Below are 21,669 nucleotides of genomic sequence, written 5' to 3'. Positions count from 1 at the left end.
AGTGGACTTCAGTTTCTGTGAAATCTACACCATTAGTGTAGAAAGTTCATGAGAAAAAGCGACATGTTTCTTAGATAAGATTAATTAGCCTAAGATTGCTGCTGGAATTAAAGGACATCTCTCTAAATGTAAAGGGAAGAGTGTACATGTTTGTTTCTGTACTGATAGCACAGTATTTTGAACCCTTCTACCTAAGGGACGTCCTTATAGCTCAAACTGGTAGTAGCCTCACAGCTGAGCTCCTGGTTCCAACTAGACCCCGGTTCAATTCTGGGTCAGGACATTGGTTGGGGCTGCACCCGTCTTTCAGAAGGGAAGGGAAGGGATGTATAATGGGGGTCCTGTGTTCAAGGAGGCACCTCAAGTATGCAAAAGAGGGAAAAAGTATACCCTGCTACTGAAGCTACAACTTAGTACAAGGAAACTCACTGCCCTAAGTGTCTACAAGGGCCTGGACGAATGATCCTTGATAGGCTGCAGCACTTTGGAAGCCTTAGGGCCCTTCCATTGATAACATAGGAATCCCACAAGCATTCCCCTTTTAATCAGTGTCTTTGGAATTTGGCACTGGGTAGATGCTGGAAATCAGTTTGCGCATTGCCAAAGCACTCTAGGACTAAAACATCTCTAGAGCTTTAAAGTATGTGATATTATATCATGCATTTTTTATCCAAGACCAAGCTATGAAATGTATTGTATATATTTTTGACTGCATCAGAGCCTTTTTGACGTCAAAGGAATATACAAAATGTAGAAGGTTTGGCTTTGCTGTGTAACCATGGAATATGCATTTCAATGTATACATAGCTCGCACAAAAATAAATAATGTTGAGCAGCTATATATAAGACTGCACAACACTGTTCTAATGCTGAAAACGTAAACGTAGTCTTGGTAAACCCAGGGTGAAGAAAGCCAAAGATTCAATTGAAGCTTTTTCAATAGCAGTTACTAATCTAATTAAGGATAATCTAATTAATTGGCCGGAAGGAAAGTGGCTGGGGTGCCAGAGGTCATGACATGAGTGAAATATCAGCACTTGTGTTTGTTTGAGTTTCCATGAGGTTGGGAAAGTTTGTTTTCAGACCAGACCTCTGTAGTTAGTGGGGACTCGTGTTTGTAAAAAGAGAGGGAACAGATTTGGCAAAACTCTAGGTGAAAGAACCCATCTGGTACCGGAGGGTATGCACTTGACTCGAAGCTAAATTTGGTACATTTCTGCCTCAACTTTTTTTTACTTTTTAACATCTTGATTCGTTATCTGTCTTCCAGTTACATGTACACTTTTATTAATGGTTGTTCCATTATGAAAGATTTAAAATTATTTGATATCCCTCCTTCTAATTACAAAATGAAAAAAATAGAATATCGTAACCCCCCTCGTGTAAACTTTGAAATGGAATAATCCTTATCTTTCCAAATGGTCTGTGAAGGTCAAAGGTTACATAGTTCTGTGGTATTTTAAGTGCCCTCAGGATATCCATTAATTGAGGTGCCAGACACAGGTATGTTCCTAGATATACAGACATCTTTATAGAACTGATATGCAGTTGATATCTGAAATGTTGTATGCGGAACAGGTATTTGCATGGCTTATTTTCAAGATCAACAAATTTTATTGTTCCAAACATTGGTGCCCTGGTGCTCATTAGTACACAAGAGTAATGACCTGACATGTCAGAGGTCATGAGGCCATGACCTTAAGATGAACCCCTGATATCCCTGATAACGGCTGTGTGTTTAGCTGGTCCTGGATGGGAGAGGGTACATAGAATGTGCAAATGCAACTAATTCTATGGTCTTTGGAAATTCTAAAACCTTTCCCCATTAATCGAATCAACTTGGAGTTAATTTTGGTTGTTGATTATTGTTAAATTGATAAAAAGCTTTGATTGGAGTTCAGTTCAAAGTTGCCATACATATGCTACGGCCGCGTGGCGCGTTGGATACACCCGATCCCTCGATCTCGGAAGTTAAGCAACGCGCGGTCCGGACAGTGCTTGGATGGGAGACCAACCAAGGACGTCCGGATTGCTGTAGCCTCACGAAGCTTTCCACGAAATCGTCTTCCGGGAGGGACGTAAAACGGGGGTCCCGTGCTCGAGGAGGTGCCTCGAACACGTTAAACAGCCTCATTACCCTACACATTGGGTACCTGCCTGTGGCACTGGCTGCAAATACACCTGATATTATTATTATTATTATTATATATATTAAAGAAGTGAAAGGTGCAATATACAAATTTGAACATGTTGATACAAAATATGCCCTTTGATTCAATTGCATAATGAGAGGTTGTGACCTAATAACCTGATCTACTCTCGCTTTGTAAGATAAGAGTCCTCCATACTCTGTTACTTGAACGGTAACATTTAGAGTGTGAAAAAAGCACCCTGCATCGATGCACAAATAGCAAAGAGTCTCTTCAAATATTCCATTGTATCCTGATAGATTTTTGACAGGCTAAATAACTTTTGCAGTGTCAACAATGAAAGGGATTTTTCTTATCAATTTTGTGTATAGATATTACAGTCTGTTGTATTAGAATGCGTCCAGTATTAGAATATGCATGCCAAGTGTGGCATCCGGGATTGACTGTGGCTGAATCTAAGTCAATTGAGACAGTGCAGAAGAGGGCGTGTAAGATCATCTTGAGACAGAACTACACCTGCTACAGCTCAGCCCTGACAGAACTCTCCCTTACACCACTGGCCCAAAGACGACTAGAACTATGCAAAAGTTATGCTCGCTCCCTACTGAGGTCCCCGATCTTCCGAGACTGCCTCCCACCGTGCCGCGAGGCGATTTCCGGCAGAAAGACTCGGTCGTGTAACCGGCTACAGACTTTTAAAGCAAATACCGCCAGATTCACTAAGAGCCTCATTTACTACATGGTAACTCTGCTAAACAGCACTGACTAGTAAGAGAATATGACATTAAGATTTTAAATCCGAAGAAATTTGTAGCAATGTACTTATGGTAACAATGAAATGTATTGTAAATTTGATTATTGATATTGTGAACAAGCCTGTTAATTCAGCCTCAGGGCTGCCATGAGGCCTGTATCTGTTTGTCTACTGAATAAAACCTGTCATCATCATCATCATCATTATGTTCTACCCCTCCATTTTTTCCCAACTTTGCCATTAAATCAACAGTAGAGTCCATTCCAAGTCACCAAGAAATGACAGGAAAGACCACTTATGTTTGGATGTAATTTGAGACCCACGAACAGGTAGTCCGGAAATGTTGGTTAATCTGTGTTGTGATTTGACAACTCCCAAGATCACCATTAAATCCACAGGTCCACTCATGGGTGTAGGAATAGGCCAATTATGGTGATTTGCATAATTTAAGTATTATAACTCACTACATGTTTATAGTACTGTCCAAGAACACCACTGGAGGACCAATAAAATCTGGTCAATTTGGACTGGTGGTCACTATAGACAGGATTCTTAATGCTGGTGTCACAATTCATTCTTAGTAGCAAATGGCTCTGCAAAAAGTTCTTTTTAAATACAACAACTCCTTCAAATAAACTCACTGACAAATGGCAAACAAAGAGTGACGCATGCAAAATCTATAGGCTAGCAATATTCAGGTCTTGTTCGGCTTTACAGAGCTGACATGTACCATGAAATTCTCACCCTCAGTTGTCACATACCCTGAATTTCTGTTCATTCCCGAAACTGACCCATGAACATGACCTTTGACACATACTTTTGGCGGCCATGTCATTTGGGCCACAGGCATGACAAACGCTAACGGCCTCTGTCGTATGGTCACGCTTTTCTTCTTCATTTCTGTCTCGCTTTTTGTTGTCTTGTTGTAACCGTGACATTCCGATTTTGAAAATCATAAGACGTTCTAAAGAAATAGGTGACAGTCTCAAGACTTGCATGAACATTTAAGAATGAGCTTCCTAAAAGTCAGACATTTCCACAGGCTTCTAATAAGTCACAAGTCGGGTAGTTAATCAATTATTGTATAAGTATGATTAGAAATGTTTATCCATGTATCTTACTATATTAAAGCACTGTAGTGAGTATATTTATGGTTATGTCTAAGTGAAATGTCAAAAAGGGAGGCTGCGATAATATGATGGATTGGTAAATGGGTTTATTATCAATCTTTGCTATAATAATTTATATTAAAGAAATGCTACCTCATATATTGGCTTATAAGTTATATGAGAAAGTACATTCATTGTTAAGTGCACAATATTAAAGGAAAAGCCTATGTTGTATATACAGTACAGTATATACAACATAGGTAGAAGGGAGCCTGTATTAGAAATTAACCACAAAATTGATTGGCAGTGAAGTTTATTAAAAGAAGTCATTATGTATTGGAGAAAATTACAAATATGATTGAAATGGGTCTAAGTCTATCTATTCCAAGTCCTTATGAACTAGCGAAGGACGCAGATTTCAAAGAGATTGTGTACATTTGTGTGAGAACCATGCAGTGCACAGGTCACATACAGACTCTGTTCAGTTCGCACTCTGAAAGTTGGGTCTCTACGGTACATTCCTCACTACAAAAGCCAGGCATTCCTACATACACTTTTTGTTCCTCAGAGAATCGCTGAAAGGAAACCTATAATTTGGTTCAGTTCCTCTGTATTCATTTACTCAAGAGTTTTTCAAAAGTTAGACAGAAGACACAATACAGTTGCCAGATGTTATTCTAGAAACACTTGTTTTTAGAGCCCTATGGAAGGTGGAACATGTGTTTTTTCCATGCATTTAAATGTTGATATTTCATGGAAAAACTAGCATTCCCTAGATCTATCTCCTGGAAAGTTTAAGAGCTATTCCGAGATTGTAACGAAAGAAACTTAAAGTGATGTTTTTGCAGCCTTTTTGGTTAATATGAATGGTGAACTCTAAATTTTCATACAAAATAAGTTCAAGTTGATGCCCATAACAGGGCAAGAAAGTCTAGAATTTTTGATACACAACAATAAAAAGTGCAAATGTACATGTGCTTTGATTCGAAAATCTTTCATTACTTCTTTAAGGTGTTGATAGGTAAACAAGGTACTCCTCTACAAGGCAAAAGGCCAACTTTCCCTGTGTTTTGTTTGCAAGAAAGTTCGACCTTTCCCTTATCTAATCCCTTGAGAACACTTGAGCCTTTGTTTCCATCCTCCAACCTTCCTCCTAGCAGTTAGTACCTGCCAGGTAACTATGCTGTGCACCTGAAAGGATTCGGGCATTCTCCACATACCTTAGTCGCAGTGGTGGAACTGCCTACTAAAATTACACAAAGGCGTCTTACATTTATGCAAACTTGCTGAGTAAATGATATCACGAAAGGCTGAAACCATTAAGTTGTATGGAAATAAAATTTCTTGATGATCAAGACATTTATTTTTTTGGATTTTTGCTGTGCAAAATCTAATTCTATATCCTACATGATTCAGAATGGTAAAGAATTGAAAAGAAAGGCACAGCAGTTCCTTTGAATTATCAAACTAACCCCTAAACCAGTACCTTTTTAATAACCTTTTTGTTACTGTGCATTTGCGATGTTAGTAAGCATTATTGGTAGAGCCAGGCGTATCATACGAATTTTAATAGGATTGCTTGTGCTTTGTAAATTTGCCTACTTAGAGAGGCGTTTTGCCTTCCCCCAAAACAATATTAGCTCTGTTTTACTTTGGTGCTTTTAAAGAAAGCAGTAGTGCCTACGTGACTACTGTAAGGTGTGTAATAAGTGTGACTTTCTGCCAGTGAGAAAGATTACTTGAAAAGGATGTGTATACTGTACATACATGGGAACACAGGCATTTTGCTTATTTTACACTCAACCTCAAAACTTGGCATCTTTACCAGTTTACACAATGTCATGTACTTATATTCCCATGTTAAAGCTAGTGTTATTAAATGAGTTATTAAATTCTAGTTTGCTGTCGTCAGCTTTAAAAGTGGTTACCAGAACTTGAGAGCTAAGATTAGGCTACAGCAAGTTAATTCATGGGTTCTTCGATATAGTAGAATGACAGGATAAAACAAAAGAAGAAAGAAAGTAGTCTTAAGCTTATCATTTGGGGAATGTTTGAGTCTTATATACATACCTATTGTAGCCTTGTATTCAGTAAAGTCAACCCGTATATTCAGCTAAATAAAATCGAAGAAAATTATAACAAGATGTATGAAAATATGTTGTAATGTAACTTTGCTGTTGTTTTGCTACAGAATAGGTAAATGTTCAAAAAGACTTGAAAACAACTTGTTTGTAACGTTGTTGTTGTTGTTGTTGTTTACAGTCGTCGGACTACTGGATCCATGTGAAGAACCTCGAGAGCGATGAAGGTGGGATTCTCGATGCTGACGACCAACTGTGTGATGTGGCAGACGACAGAGAAAAGGTTGGTCAAATCAATAGAGATAGTTTGTGAACAACGCAACCTTTCTTCTTCTTCCTCTTTCTTACTTATTGCCCAGCCTCATATCTATGAGATTATTGGCAGTTGCGCATTAAGACGTTTCTATATTTGACTGTGCCTGGACAATGTTTTGGCTACAGATACTTTCCTCAGGCCCCCAAAAATAGGGAAAGCAGGTCTCAACAGACTATACTAAACATAAGAACCTTCCAATTGTGATCAAATCTAACAGATACAGACACACACAGACAGACAGACACAGACAGACACAAACACATACAGACTAGCCAAAGCAATTATAGTGCTTCCATGAAGATGATAAACAAGCTTTACAACGTGGTCCTTTCCACCTAAGTCTTGTCAGGTTTCAGTGTTTTCGAGTTCAACATCTTTCATTGGTGATAATCCCTGGTTTGACTTCCACCAGAATGTCAGTACATGTACCATGTTACACAAACCACAGTACTGACATTCTCTGGCCTGACCCAAGCATGGAGCCAGGATTACACAGTGCCAACATGTCGAGAGTGAAACATGTGGCCTGGATTCCTGACTCTTCTCACCAACATCTTGTTTTTCACCCACTGACAATGACAGCCCTGTTTTCTACTGGCCGCAGAAGGACCTTGCTATTTGGACAGTCAGTGCTTGCAGAAAGTCAAACTGGGGATGATCCTAAAAAAAGAGTATTGGAGAACTTGAACACAAATACTCAAAGCTGACAAGGCTTAAGGGGCGAAAAATTATGTTACTCTTCTTAAGACTCTATTCATATCAAATACATAACATGGTTAGTCATTAAAGAATCTCACTGGTTTTCAAATTTAAGACTATGGTAAGGTAAAGGTAGCCCCATAGCCTTTTTGAGGCCGTAGGGGCAGTTGGTTTTTATCGACTATGTCTAGGGCACGGTATCGGAAGGCGGAGCCTATCCCTCTCTTTCCACCGCCTTTTACCTCTCCAATTGAAAACAGGTACCCATTTTTACACCTGGATGGAGTGAGGAAAGTCGTGTTAAGTTCCTTTCCCAAGGACACAACATCAGCCAGGAAATGAAACCCTGGCCTCTCGATCTGGTGTCCGTTAACCTAGCCACTCATTCATTAGATGCACATGACTTTGGTGTCCAGTTTTAATAGGACCTTTAACAGTCAATAAAGTTAAGAATGCCCAGAAGAGTCATGGCCTAAGAATGCCACCCAGAAACCATGTGCGAATGGCCTTGACATAGCCTCTTACTTACATCTGTTGTCAGTATTATCTGTGTTGTGTTGGTTGTTTGGTGGGAAGGTAAACATGTCTTTCAAGGCCGCAAATCTTTTGTTTGTGGTGTGTTGGACAAAACAATTACAGGGTTAGAATTGTTTTTGTTTTGCTTTTTTCATTTCACATTTCGTTTTACATTTCTGTACCTGTCCAACTTTCCAAATGTTGGAACAATTTTGACTTTCATTACCTTTGCCTAGAAGGTTATGTACTTGATAGCATTTGTACGTACGTATGTTTGTTTATGGTTGAACCGCATAACTCAAGAAGCAATGGATGGATTGTCTTAAAACTTGGTATGTGGTGAGGTCTTGATCCTATAGAAGATATTATTATCTCCATGAAAAATGGAGATATAGTTTTGGGTGTGTCTGTCTGTGTGTGTGTCTGTGTGTATGTGTGTTTGTGTTTCCGCACTACTGTCGACAGCATAACTCCAGAACCTCTGGATGGATTACAATGATATTTGGTATGTGGGTAGGTGTTGTGAAGCCGACATTCAAGGTAGATTTGGGGCCCCCTGGTATGTGACCTTGGTACTGCAGCAGAACTTAAGTTTTTGTATCTTTTGACCTGGACGTGCTGTGGTCTTGATTTTTGGGTGGCAGATAGCTTGTGATGTAATAAAGAAGTGGTGTAGGTTTGGGCCGCCTAGCAGCTTGCTCTGGAACTGCAGTGGCGTTATTGTGAAAATTTTCTAGGGAGAATAACTGAACAAAGGGACGACGGGTTTCCATGATATTTAGTATGCAGGTAGCTTAGACCGAGATGTACACAGTGATGTGCAAATTATGCTAATTGACACTTAATTTGCATAACTAATGAGGAAAATCTATATTTGCAGTGTTTTCCATTATAAGACTCAAATACATGTAACATATGTAGTTTATGGCAAGTTGAGCATCAGCAGATACCAATTATGCAAATAAATTCATAATTTGCATAATTAATGCAAAAGTGCCATAATTTATCCAAGTGGAAAATGATAGGACTGACAATATTGCATCATGCCTAAGTTGGATAAAGGTGTTTATGACCAAGTATATATTATGTAAATGTGTAAGTCATTTTCATAAGCAGAACTCTTGTTAGATCTGAAGGTCCCCTCATGGCTTTTCTTGGTACTGCAGCATTGATATCTCCTGTTCTGGTTTGATAAAAGTATTCTTCCTCCAAATTTTCATACCTTGCCTTTACTATGTAAAAGGTGTAAAGGCAACATCATACAGTCAGGAAAAACTTTCCAACTGTTTCAGCACAGGTGTACTTTGTACAACGCATGTTGACAGTAGTTGTGGGTGGTATAGCACCATGTGTGACAAAATGTTCACCCACTGTTTTGAATGCAAACAGAACTTGACTTGAAACAGCAGACTGTCTTCATAGAGACACTAGACTCATAAATAAGCTTATATAAAAAGAACACAAGAAAAACCCTTGAAAAAAAGTAGATTAAAACAAAAGTTTCTTAAATTTGAAGGCAATTGTGTCTACAACATTTTTAGCCCGAAGATCTGATTATTGTCAAATACTTGTATGTTTACCGTTATAGTTGCAAAGGTCACTACCTGACATATTTGTACAGTGAGAACACAATACAACAGCAGTCAGGTGTGAAGGTTTGGGTAGAACTTGCACCGTTGTATTGGTTTGCAGTGTTTGTATCAAAACTTTAGTTGCGCAATGTTTTTCTTCTCACTTGCAAGGAGTGGTCAAGTGATGATATTAGAGAACAAAATCAAAGAATCATACTCAGTTCCTATATAGCCGGTATAACCGCCCATCGGCACAAGCTTCACAGGCATGTGGCGCGCCAGCAGCTGGTTATATTACACTGAACAACCTGTCACACCTGACCAAAAAGTTACACAGCTTGCTTTAGCGTTGTTTAAAGCTATCTAGTGTGGGTTCCCTACTGTACATGGTGGCAATGGTTACGTATTACACAAGCATGGACATCTATACCCCTCCTTCTAGCCTTTCAAAAGAAAAGAAAACAACTTTGATTAGACTTTTTTGTGGGAAACATCATGAAATTTGGCACCACAAAGAGTAAAACACCTCCAAATACAAACATTCCTACAAGCAAGCAACCATCTCTACCAGTCATGCTCAGTTGTGCATGTAGGCTGGAGCCCACAGTTAGTATTCCAGTGTAGTACATAAATTCTAAGTATTTTCCTTAGGCTGGAACTGAGTAGGCCTAATCTGGATTTAGTTTAGCTTATCCAGAATTAGCTTGGGTAGAACAGTCTGACCCACTTTTTACAGGTGATTCGTTGATTTACATGTATCTCACATCACCACAATTGAGAAAATTTGTATCAAACAAAGATGAAGATTTTCTTAACATACTAGTACTTTGCTGGGTAACAATGAATATTTCTATTCTAATCAAAAAGTCATTTATATTCTGTATTTATAGCTGAGCCTTTTTATGATAAAATGCTAGCTTCGTACGACTTCAATTCCACATCTCTAAGTTTGCATTGATCCTCAGAACACAGACGATACAATATAGTGATTGATGGTTAAATAAATGCTTCATGTCAGATTGTGACACGAACGAATGTTGATTTTACTGTGGGTGATTTTACAGACGAGTTTAACCAATGTTTTGTTTCGTTTGGCTGGATGTTTTTATTTAGCACTGAGAACAAAGAAAGACAGTACATACCTGGCCCTACATTAGCCCAGGGTTATTTAGTTTGTTGGTCCAAGTCGTGTTGTTTTTGTCCCCCAAGGAGGCTAAGTTAAGAACATGCGGTGGGGTCGTGCATTGTGTTTGTGTACGCTTGACCTAAACTAAGGCTAAAGAATGCTTCGTGGCCAAACAGTACATATCAACTCTCTATTTGTAAAATGGTCAGTCTTGCTTATGGGAAATAAGTACATGTAGGTGACAATGCTACAAACATGTAAATAAAGATTGTATTTTGTATCCTGTTTTTAAGCCATCTGCTTGTAAAAAAAGGATTAAAGAAACAAAAAAAATCAGCCCTTAGAGTTTCAAGAAAAGCTGCAAGGAGGCTGCAAGGAAACTTATGTCACTTCTTCCCGAGCACAAGAGCTATCTACTACTCAGAAATCACGACCATAGCATGTCTAAAACATGAGATAAAAAGAATTCAAAAATAAGAAAAGTTCCCCTGCAGTACCCAGAAAGCCGCTAGGTCCATTATCAAATTTGACCTTCACGGAAAATTCCTAGAATCACAGTATCCTAAGGGTTGACATTTTTTTTGTGATTAGCTCTTGAAAGATGCATGACAAATGTTCTAATTGTTGAAACCAGTTGGGCTTTTTGTTACAGTCATTCCTAACACATGACTGGGTTCAGCCATTGTTCAGGCTTGTAACAGAACTTCCCATCTAAATGCTACATTAGGCCGTTAAGTGTTTTCTCATTCGACAAGCCTACAAACGGTGCCTACACGTGTATTAAACAGCTTCTTACCTGTCGTCAAGTTACCTGGCCACCTGGCGAGGTATTGTGTTCTACTCAGGTGTGCAGAAGTATCATTAATCAGTTAGGACAGTTGAAGCAGTGTACATTTCTTGTTGCAGGCACTTTGGGATGCTTGAGTTGGCTTTCGGTTGTCTGTATTCCTTTCACGTATGTTGAGAGACAGTTTGTAATGGATGTATCATTTTCTAGGCAAGGTAATACCAGTAATTTGTATCTGCCATGTCATGGATATAGGGTTTAGCAACATCCAATGTTAGTCCCTTAGGGTTAGAAAAAATACCAGTTTTTCATTTAGAATCATTTAGAGATAACAAGAAATTAAAGAAAGGAGAAATAAAGATGTAAGATTCTGGATAAGACAAAAAGTAATTGGCATCAAACAAAGCTTTAGCTATATGTCGCTACTTAACTGTATAGCAGTTACCGTACGGTACTCACATTACACAATACCTAGCCTGGTGCTGCTATAGTGAGTGGTACATGCCTCTTTGCTAAGCTAGGCTTAACAAACCTATCCCCTTTTTACCTCCATGAAAAATGGAGCTATAGTTTTTGGTCTGTTCATCTGTGTCTGTGTGTTGCAACATCTTAAGAACCTATCGATGCATTGTGATGATATTTGGTGTGTTGATAGGTGTTGTAGACCCGACGGCCAAGGTTGATTTTTGGCCTCCTGGTGGCCAGCCTTGGTACTGCAGCAGAACTGTTTTTTTTTGTTTATTTGGTCCTCAACATGCTGACCATGGCAACTCTAACCATGATAACTCTAACAGTTATTGTCTTTTTCTTCTCCTTAGTTGATAGCCAACTATGACGAACAGGACGCCCCGCCCGTACCCCACAACGGCGGCGACGGAACCAGCGCCAGCTCGGTCGGCACGGAGAGCCCCGACATCTTCCAGGGCGACCACGACAGGGGCAGCTTCACGCACTACGAGGACGAGGGGGTGGACGTCTCAAACGCCATGCTCAAGAAAAGTAAAGAAACCTCTTCAAGGAACAAAATCCTAGAATTTAACTTCCAACTCAACCTCAAAGGAGTTTGAACTTACCCAAATTTTTGACGGTGAAACTCCAGTCTAGGATGTTCAGATTCCATTGTGTTGGAAGTAAAAGTCTAAGGTTTTTTTCATCATGACTGTTTGAAATCATGACCGTATACTTACACCTGCTATTTGACTGTGAAGCCTTCAGTCTATATTTTTGGCAACACCACAAAGGTGGGTCCATCTGTATTCAGACACACAGAAAGAAAAGTTGACAAAACGTTAATGATATCAGCTATCAAGAAAAGAATGAAGTACTCTTCAATATTTTTTGGCAACACCTCAGGTTTGGGGCCTTCTTTTACAGTACACAGAAAGAAAAAGTGGCAAACTCTTACCATGCCATTCTCAATGATTCCAACAATATGAGAAAAAGAATGTATTAAATTCTCCAATAGTTGACAAAACTTACAATGATTCTGTCTCTTGCTCAGATACCCCGCTCATCGTGCGACGAGGAAGCGAGCCCTCCCTCCCCACCATCATCTCCCCGATCACGAACTCCGACGGGAGTAAGTCGGAGGACAGCATCCTGCAGGAGCACAACCTGCAGAGCAACAAGCGCTGGTCCACTGCCGCCATCATGGACGACGTCGGCAACCAGAGCGGTGGAGACCCTGTGGCCAACAGCACTCTGATCGTACGTTGGTGTTCTTGTCCGTGCTTTGCTAGTGTTATGTCATACCAGTTTTCTTTCAAAAGTTCCAATCTGAGTTTGAGTGGCTTCACAATTAATCTGACTGAAGGTAGAATTGAACACTGATTGTACATCTGCGTTCTTTTTGTTTTTCGAATTGATTGTACAGCTCTGTTTTTGTCTGTGCTTTGCTCGTGTCATTATTTTTTCATTGACAGTTCAATTTAGAAGATTATTTTGATAGTCGTCTTCCAAAAATCATCTGAGTTTGAGCAGCTTCACAATTTTTCTGACTGGAAGAAGACAAAGCACTCTGATTGTATGTCCTTGTTCTTGTCTTTGCTTTGCATGTGTCATAATGTTCAACAGTTCAGTGTACTGACCAGGACTCCTTCTAGAAGTCTGCTGCACACGCAAAAACATTTGGCATGATATTGATAGCACTTTTGTAAAGTATTTCATTACGTAAAGCCTTGTCATTGTTAATGTAGTTTTCTAAATCTGATACATGTACAAATGTACAGTACTGATTGCGTTACAATTAACGGATATCGCGATAGCGTCGCGTTATCGTCGTGTTACCGTCGCGATATCGTCGCGATAGTATCGCGTTACGGCAACGCGTTATTAACGCATTTGGGGCGGGTGAGTTTTGTCCGAGCCTCTTGATTAGCTATGCGCGATAACGCAAGTTATCGGGGTCGTTACCCATTCATATGCGCCGGCGGCGACATCACTTAAACAGTGCCCCGCCTACCCAGCGGGCCTCTGTCGGCGGTGTAGCCAAGGAGCCTTTGTCAAGTATTTTCAGCAGATGCTCGTAATTTCGGTTTTTAAATAATCCTATTTCTAGTTTTTAAGTTCCGAGCAGGTTCTCCTGAACGTTGACAAAATCAGTCGATCGCAGTGAAAGCGGCGTTCTAGCCAGGTCAAGTGGATGTTTGGCGCTTGGAACATGGGCGGCTGACCGTCTATGATGTTGATAAAATAGAAACACTGTGGTAATAAAATGTTTTTCATGTATCAGATCAAGGATAAGACCAGATCAGAAAATCTGGTAGCGCAAGTTTTCATACAACGGCGTGTGCCTCCGACCACCGCGACATGCGATTTCTGGGCTGCTACCGCGCAAGGCGCGCTTGCTAGTCCGCCCGGCCAAAGGTTTCCGCTTCACCGGTGGCAGTTTCTGGAATCCCATGGCGATAGACGCTTGCTTGATTGTCTTGCTTTTGTTTTTAGAAGACATGTTGTGATTATAATCGTATGCTAGTAATATACTGACATAACGCGGTACGCATCCACTAGAATAGACTAGAGTTTCTTCACAAGACGTGGTATGAAGTCACGCGGCCGAAAAATTACGTTCATTGTTGTAGAGTTTGAATTGTCTTTATTTACGTTCATTGTTACACCACCAGGCGGCAGGGCGAGAAATACTAGTCCTGTGTCTGTTTTGAAAGCATATGGCCTCAAAAAAACTTACATAAGTCATAGTGTATTCCTTTCTGCATGTTCTGTGAACGATTTTTGTGAGTGCCGCGCTGTATCGCAGCGCACTTCCGGGATAGGAAAACAAACCCGCGTAACCTGCGTATGCAAATTTTGACCTAGATTTATCCAATCGCTGGTCAAAAAAACACGCCTGGTGAAAAATGAAATCTGAGCGCGCTCCTTGAAGTGGAAACCATGGTGGTTTCGTCAAGATTGAAACCTCCTTGGTGAAGCCAAGCACATTTATCAACCTTTAATTTATTGAAGCAAAAATGGAACCCTATGAATTTGCAGTTTCGACGGTCGAGCCGCATGTTTCAATTTCATAGACACGTGCAAAGCGACGCTCGGCTTCTTTGATGGTATGGTCTCAAAGAAGGACCGCGTTGATTGTTGTTGCAACATTCTGCACGGATTTTTGTCCACCACTTTATGTTTGACATGTGATGATATATTGTTGGTATAATATCGTTTGTGTTATAAACAGTTCTAGGAGTGATTGTCCATATATGTGTCAGCATCTTCGTGTTTGACGACAATGACAATGTCGCTATAATGTGTTCGTAAGACTTTTACGGAATACATAAATTTTACGGAATTCATAACATACGAATTTTACGTAAGTACCGTATGTATTCCGTAAAGCTTACTCGTGTGTAGAATTTCGTGAAATTAGAATTCCGTAAAAAATGTGTTTCTTTAGTAATGAATAAACTGAATACAGTTGATAAATGAGAATGAAAGTCATGCCGATCTGACCAATGACTGAATTGCATGAACCCCGTACGATGTGTTTTATTTCCCACTTTCCTACTTGTACATGTCTGTAGCCTACATTTTGCACGATCGGAGAATACAGAAATGTTTTCAGACGTGTCTCAAAAATCATATAGCGATTTTTTTTTCATATCTGACGCAGTACCTACCGTAATTCCAAGATTTGTAATTTTAGACGATGGCGGCTCAGGCAAGATGTAGTGGCTGCCGAAAGATGATCGATAACTTACTTACCTTTTGTGTGAGTCGTGTGACGTAGAATATGAATGTGTTGTTCATAAACAACAGCGCATAACAGTTGTAGTAACGTGAAAACATGTTAGAAATGATACGTAGTAGAATTAATGTTAGTTATGCAACGTGCCAGCGCCAACTAACAAGAGATCCAATTGCTTTTCGGTTTCCAATATTGTAAATAGTACCATATTCGACGTCGGATGCAACTTAACCCGCTCTGGTTTACGTTAACCAAAACCTCATTGAGTTAACGTTGCGTTTACCCTATGTTCAACAGTTGTTGAACCGTTCATTCGTATGCTTAGGCATGGATCCGAGGGAATCGCTTGGAAGAGAAACAATGCACTTTGGAATGATAAGAAAGTTCGTATCGCATAATTGAAAGAGAAAGACGTAATGATGTCAAAGAAAGGAGTTTAAAAATCGACTGTTTCTGTCTGATCCATGCCTTAGCAGACGTCGTTGTTGCAAAGACGTTTCCTCTTTGTAAACTTATTAGAGTCGTTATATACATTTCTTCCAACATTAAATACATATCATATAGTTCCTCAAATGTCAAACGTTTATTGAAAGGTAAGTCCTGACGCAACATGTGTAAGTCGAACAGAACACAGCTTGAGTTAGTAGAAGGTAAGTTTAAAACGCAACGCAAACCAGAACAAAACGTCGTCAGAACAAGGAATTTATAGGGAAGAGCCTTGGGAAGAGGTCTCGCAAGAAAAACCCCGTGGGAAGCTCTCTCCGACAGTCAATATCGGCATGCATACACGTAACAAAAGGTAAGTTACAAGGTGATAATAATGAATAAAGGAAGACCGCTCCCACGTATACATTGCTAATAGTCTGTGGCTAATAGCATGCAACAAAGATTGAAATACAACAGTCAACACGAGTTAGGGTGTCGACTAGTGATAAGGAATGAACTTTTGGTTGTTACAAATTTCAAACGTAAATGATACTGTCCTGCCGCGCCACAAAAAGTGTGAAACAATAGAACACACCAGTGACGCCTGTACTCCAGTCTAGACAATGCTTTTGTTTACTCTGCGACGTGACATTGCAAAAGAACAGACTTTGAGATGTGTATTCCAATCGCTTTTTTGCTTCGTGAGGAAAAGAAGAAACCCAAAATTTCCCCGCCAGTTTGGCTAAAACAAAACAAACCACACCATCCAAATCTGCTTTGCAATAGTAATTCTAGATATGTACATTAATTTGCCAATCCAAACTGATTTGAAACAGTGCAGATTGACGGGGATAGTAGCGCTGAGATTTCCAGAACAGAAAGTTATCTCAAATACAATTTACTAGTATTTCAAGTTCAGAAGTCACGACATAGCAAGTAGAGAAGAGCGTCGATCGTAATGTTTGGGAAAAGCTTTTCCAGAACAAGTCCGGGCTGATGTAGGGCTGATGATCAACTTGGTCGTGTAAAATTTCGAACGGTCAGTAATAGATGTGAGAAAAATTACTTTGACACACCCCTCACGCATTGGTTTTCTTGCGCAATTGCGCCGATAAAAAAGAATGAAACGAACACGGAATATGTACTCAAGGAGGTTAAATAATCCTTGATTTAACTTAGGTGGAGCAAGGACATTATATAGGATATAATGTCCTTGGGTGGAGCGAAATGCCATTTTATGAGCAGTGCGAGAACTATGTCACATAATAATGATAGTTCATACTTAATCCCTTGTTTTATACATAAAACGCATGTTAGTAGAAACCGAAAGATTCGAACGTGGTGTTAGGGTAAACAACATATCGTCAACAGGACGAAACTTAAAACACACGCATGCTTGCGCGCGCTTTTATAATAGAACAAAACGGCTGGTAGCATTCGTCCTTGGACACTTTTAGTAGCCACTGAAGCATGCTCTACCTGTGTATGGAAAAGAGGACAAACAAACAAAATTATTAATTTTCCCAAATGAGAGTTTGCCAGTCACCAACAGACTCCTGGCCAAAAGGGAATAATCTGGCGGCGAAATTTAGCGAGTAGAATCAAGGACGTCATTGTATAGAAGTGGTAGAATTCAGCCGACCGAGCACATTTCCCCACGATATATATTTATGTACATAACATGTCTTTTCCTAGCCTTTTGACCAAACTTCGTAGCACCAAGCAAGTTCAGAAAAAAAACCCTCCTAGGTAGCACATTTCAATCGCCAGTTAGAATTAATTGTAGACCGGGCGTCTTCAGCGTTAGAATTCTTGTGGAAGAAGTTCGCTACACAAGCGCACCGTCCACCGCCTGCCTTTGATCTCATATGTCAGGCCGGCGACAAAGAGAGATCATCAATCAATTTTGACAGGAGCGGCGCGCCGAGAGTCTGGGGAGAAATGGTCTCCCGTGTTGTGTATAAGAGTTTGGAGTTTTAAACTATCTGGATAAACTAATGCTGATATGAACATTTACAAAAGCATTAATTTGACTTTATTTCTGGAATCAAATTTTCTAAACAACACTTGATCAGTGGCATATAGCAAATTACGTGATGTTTCCCCAACAATCATGTTACTTTTCACGATATATGTTTCTGTCGTCTTTCCTCCTCGCAAGCAAATTTCAGCTTGTCACCGGACTTTACCGACGTAGATCGTGATGTCTCGTGAGCACACAGAACACTCTCATTTGCTGACGACGGACAACGAGAATAAGCGAACGTGAAACGAGGAAAGCCGATTTCACAAGTCTCCCGGCTGTTTCACGAAAGGATCCCAACAAAATACACAAGGATTGCCGATTGTAAACAAGAAATCTTCTGTACAGGACTAATTCTGTTGGGACATACCGTATTCATGTACATGTAGTACGAGTGGGTAAAGTAAACAATGAACTTTACGATGCCGATATATTTCTAACGCGGCGTGCAGCGCCTTGTATGAACACGTTGGGGTTGAAGTATGGATGGGTGAAAATTGCGTCGCGGTCTTGCCGCTTTACCTCCTTTATTTTGTTGAGGTCTCGTGCTTGGAAATGCTTGGAATTTAATTGTAATTCTTATCTCACCATAACATCGTTAATGTATATTTCTGACGACCACATGCGGCCGTAACAACAAGTATTGTTACGATACATTTTCATGACAATGTAGCAGAACAAACATGAAACCTGAACCCACCTCATTATAGCAGCGTATGTCGCAAAATAACGCATTCAGTAGCAGGTCAGAATAACGCGATAACGCATTTTCCGACCTTAGGCCTGCTATTCAAGTTGCGTTACCGCGTTTGCGTTACGTTATTGTTGCGTTACGTTACCGTTATCCATACGTTATCCTTGCGACACCGTTATCGTTATCCGTTAATTGTAACGCAATCAGTACTGTATGTCATTTTGTTGTCTGTAACTTCATTTCATCCATTTGCAACAGTATCTTTATAACGAGCATCCTTAACACCTGCTTTTGTTCCCGTTTGTGTCATTTAAATATGTAATAACTGTTTCCTAGAGGTTCCCGCATTCTCAGCCCCATTGTTAAACTTACATTGCACAAAAGAACACACTGTCCTAACAAACTAACACAGTACCGAGGGAGCCAGACTGGGATCTAAGGTTTGACTTGCTGGAATGTGGAAAATCACTCACAGTGTCAGTCAACTTCAACTTACAGAAAAGAAAAAGTAATGTACTATTAGGCTAGCTCCCGTGGTGTTGCCAAAAAGGAACATTTCTTTCAATTTCTGGAAGAATGTAATAGTACTAAACACTTGGTGGTTTTACAAAGGGACAGCGAGTATTCAATGGAGTGATGGTGTAGTTTTTGACTTAGGATCTCTAAAAGTACACTTTTGGTCGGACCTTTCCTGATCAAGAAGAATCTCTCTCTGTTGGATATCAAAATTCTTCTATAACAACCACGTTTTTCTCAATTGCCAACATTTTGGTCACTACTGAAACATTGGCATTTGAGAGAAAAAAACATTGTGGTGAATCAGGTGAAAGAATCTTGATATTGTATGGTCCCATGATTTACCAAACTCACAAAATAATTCCCTGATCTTTCTCTTCTGTGATGCTGAAAGCATGACCACAGTTCATCACAATATACTTGATAACAAAGATTACATGTCTTTCTCTAAGATGATGCCAAAAGTACCAAAAGCCGGCGAAAAAACTTGGTCTTGTCAAAGAATTTGGACACCCTATGAGTTACCAAACTGACGAAACATTTCCTGGATCTTTTTCTCCTGTGATATCCAAAGAATGGCCACTCGTTTATCACAATACAGCTGATTTTGCAGATTACATGATCTTTCTCTTCTAAAGCACCAAAAGCCGTGCATGCAATCAAAGGTCCTTCCCGTTTCTCTGCCCTTCTTTCGCTCAGGAGCCCAAAAGGCTACAGGAAATCAAAGAAAACGATAGGCCGGGTGGGAACGGTGGGGAGACACTGAGTGCATTCTCCAGATTCGGGCGGGACTCTGCAAGACAGTCCATCCTCGGGAACCACCCGTCCATGGACCGGTGGGCGGAGGCGGCCGACCAGGCCAACATGAAGGTAAGTCTGCACTTATTTCATTCATTGGTTCTCGGTTTAACAAAAAAGCAACAACTCCAAACTGATACATGTGGATGAAGCCATGAGCCGTCCTGTCTGTCTACAACCTTAGACCAGAGCTGACTTCCAATTCCAAGTATCCTATTACACCATTTACCAACACCCTGGAAAGTTTGTACCTTGGAATAGATTTACATCAAGCTGACTGTGTTAATGTACCTTAAAGGAAAGCTACACAAAAAAAATGAAAATCCTTCTATGCTGTGCTTAATATATTCCAAAGTCAAATTCTTACTTCAAGTTGTTTCACATAAGTCCGTCATAATTCTGGGATTTTCCACAGTTTGCAACTTATGCCGTGCTGACGCCTTCTCGCCTGATAATTGAATTATATGACGTCAGTGTTTCAAATTTTTCACCTGATGATTGAATTTTAGAACACTGACGTCATATAATACAATCATCAGGTGAAAAATTTGAAACACTGACGTCATATAATTCAAGTATCAGGTGAGAAGGCGTCAGCACGGCATAAGTTGCAAACTGTGGAAAATCCCAGAACTATGACGGACTTATGTGAAACAACTTTAAGTAAGAATTTGACTTTAGAATATATTAAGCACAGCATAGAAGGATTTTCAATTTTTTGTGTAGCTTTCCTTTAATGTACACTCAGTCAGTTTCATGATGTAGATAATATACAGTATTCATATGCAAGTTTTCGTCCCAGCCTTCAATTTTCATATTTACTTCTTGCTGCTGTCCGAGAACCAAAGAAATGAATTGGTGTGACCTAAGTTGTGTGTTCTGTGTGTGTGTGTTCATATGCAATCAGCTACCCGTTAACCTGGAATTATAAACCTCCTCTGCTTGGTACCTTCTGATGTAACTAGTACAAATTTGTTAAAGAGAAAATGTTGACCTTCAACTTTTCTTCACCTTTTTGAAATCAGAGACAACATTTATTTATATCAACCATGGACTATTTCAAACAGACAACAGTACTAACTGTGGAAAAGAATAAAGTGTTCCAATTGGACAAATTGAATTTCTGAATGGAAAACAACATCTTAGTGGAGCCTGTTCCCCTTTAGACTTCATAAGTTGATTTACCCTTAGTAAAAATGCTGACTTTGGAAGGAGTAAATTTACTCAGCAGTCTAGGTAAATCTATAAATGTGCAAAAGTCGCCTCGCTGGCGTTCTATAAAAACATTCCAAATCTGTGATTAACGCTTTCTTTTTGAAGTGGTAGCTTGTCTGTGATTGGCTCGTCTGTGCCGTGTGTGTGGAAGAACTTTGCTGTCATTGGCTAATACTACTAATCCAATCACAAAAAGTCCTCTTCTGTATCTAACCTACCAGTCAAGGGTACGACACGGGTGACTATCTACTGTGGAACGGACTGTAGACCTGGTTTACTGCATTTTGTGTTACCATGGCGATGGATATGGAGATTGAAATGTAAAGACGTTTGTTTATTTGTTTTGTCATCAGGCGGAGACAAGGAAAGAACCACTCGGTCTGTCCAGTGATGACTCTCAGGAAAGCAGGTAAAGTGTTCTAGAATCACTTTCGATTATAAGTAGTCTTAACCCTAGTCATGCTGGATTTCCAGATCAAAAAAATCCCCACTGCTGAAGTGCCTAGACACCTTTGAAACAAAGTGTACTAGTTACAACAACTGTGGGGGTGCAACATATGCTTTCTAGAAATACCATCTGCCCGACAATTCTCAGGGCTAGCATACAGAACAAGCATGATTGTGCAGACCAACAATTGTCAGGCTCAGCAGAACAAGGGTTAACTCATACTTTCTACAAATGCTTTGAAGAAAGTGACT

At 39.9% G+C, this 21,669-nt stretch overlaps 1 protein-coding gene across 9 annotated transcripts in view; it reads left to right on the top strand.

Annotated features, from left to right (window-relative positions):
• The window catches only part of LOC136447456 (partitioning defective 3 homolog), a 74,878-nt gene that overhangs the window by 18,110 nt on the left and 35,099 nt on the right, over positions 1 to 21,669 (top strand). For 8 of the 9 annotated variants that reach the window (XM_066446375.1, XM_066446374.1, XM_066446376.1 and 5 more), the window contains exons 3-7: positions 6,276 to 6,377; positions 11,928 to 12,108; positions 12,611 to 12,816; positions 19,657 to 19,827; positions 21,324 to 21,379. In XM_066446375.1, the coding sequence (XP_066302472.1) occupies positions 6,276 to 6,377; positions 11,928 to 12,108; positions 12,611 to 12,816; positions 19,657 to 19,827; positions 21,324 to 21,379 (716 nt within the window). The remainder of the gene's footprint in view (positions 1 to 6,275; positions 6,378 to 11,927; positions 12,109 to 12,610; positions 12,817 to 19,656; positions 19,828 to 21,323; positions 21,380 to 21,669) is intronic. The other variant, XM_066446377.1, reaches the window with a different exon arrangement.

Source organism: Branchiostoma lanceolatum, chromosome 13 (assembly GCF_035083965.1).
Source record: "Branchiostoma lanceolatum isolate klBraLanc5 chromosome 13, klBraLanc5.hap2, whole genome shotgun sequence".
NCBI lineage: Eukaryota > Metazoa > Chordata > Leptocardii > Amphioxiformes > Branchiostomatidae > Branchiostoma > Branchiostoma lanceolatum.
Note: the sequence above shows the minus strand (reverse complement) of the source record. Positions and strands in the feature narration are given on the sequence as shown.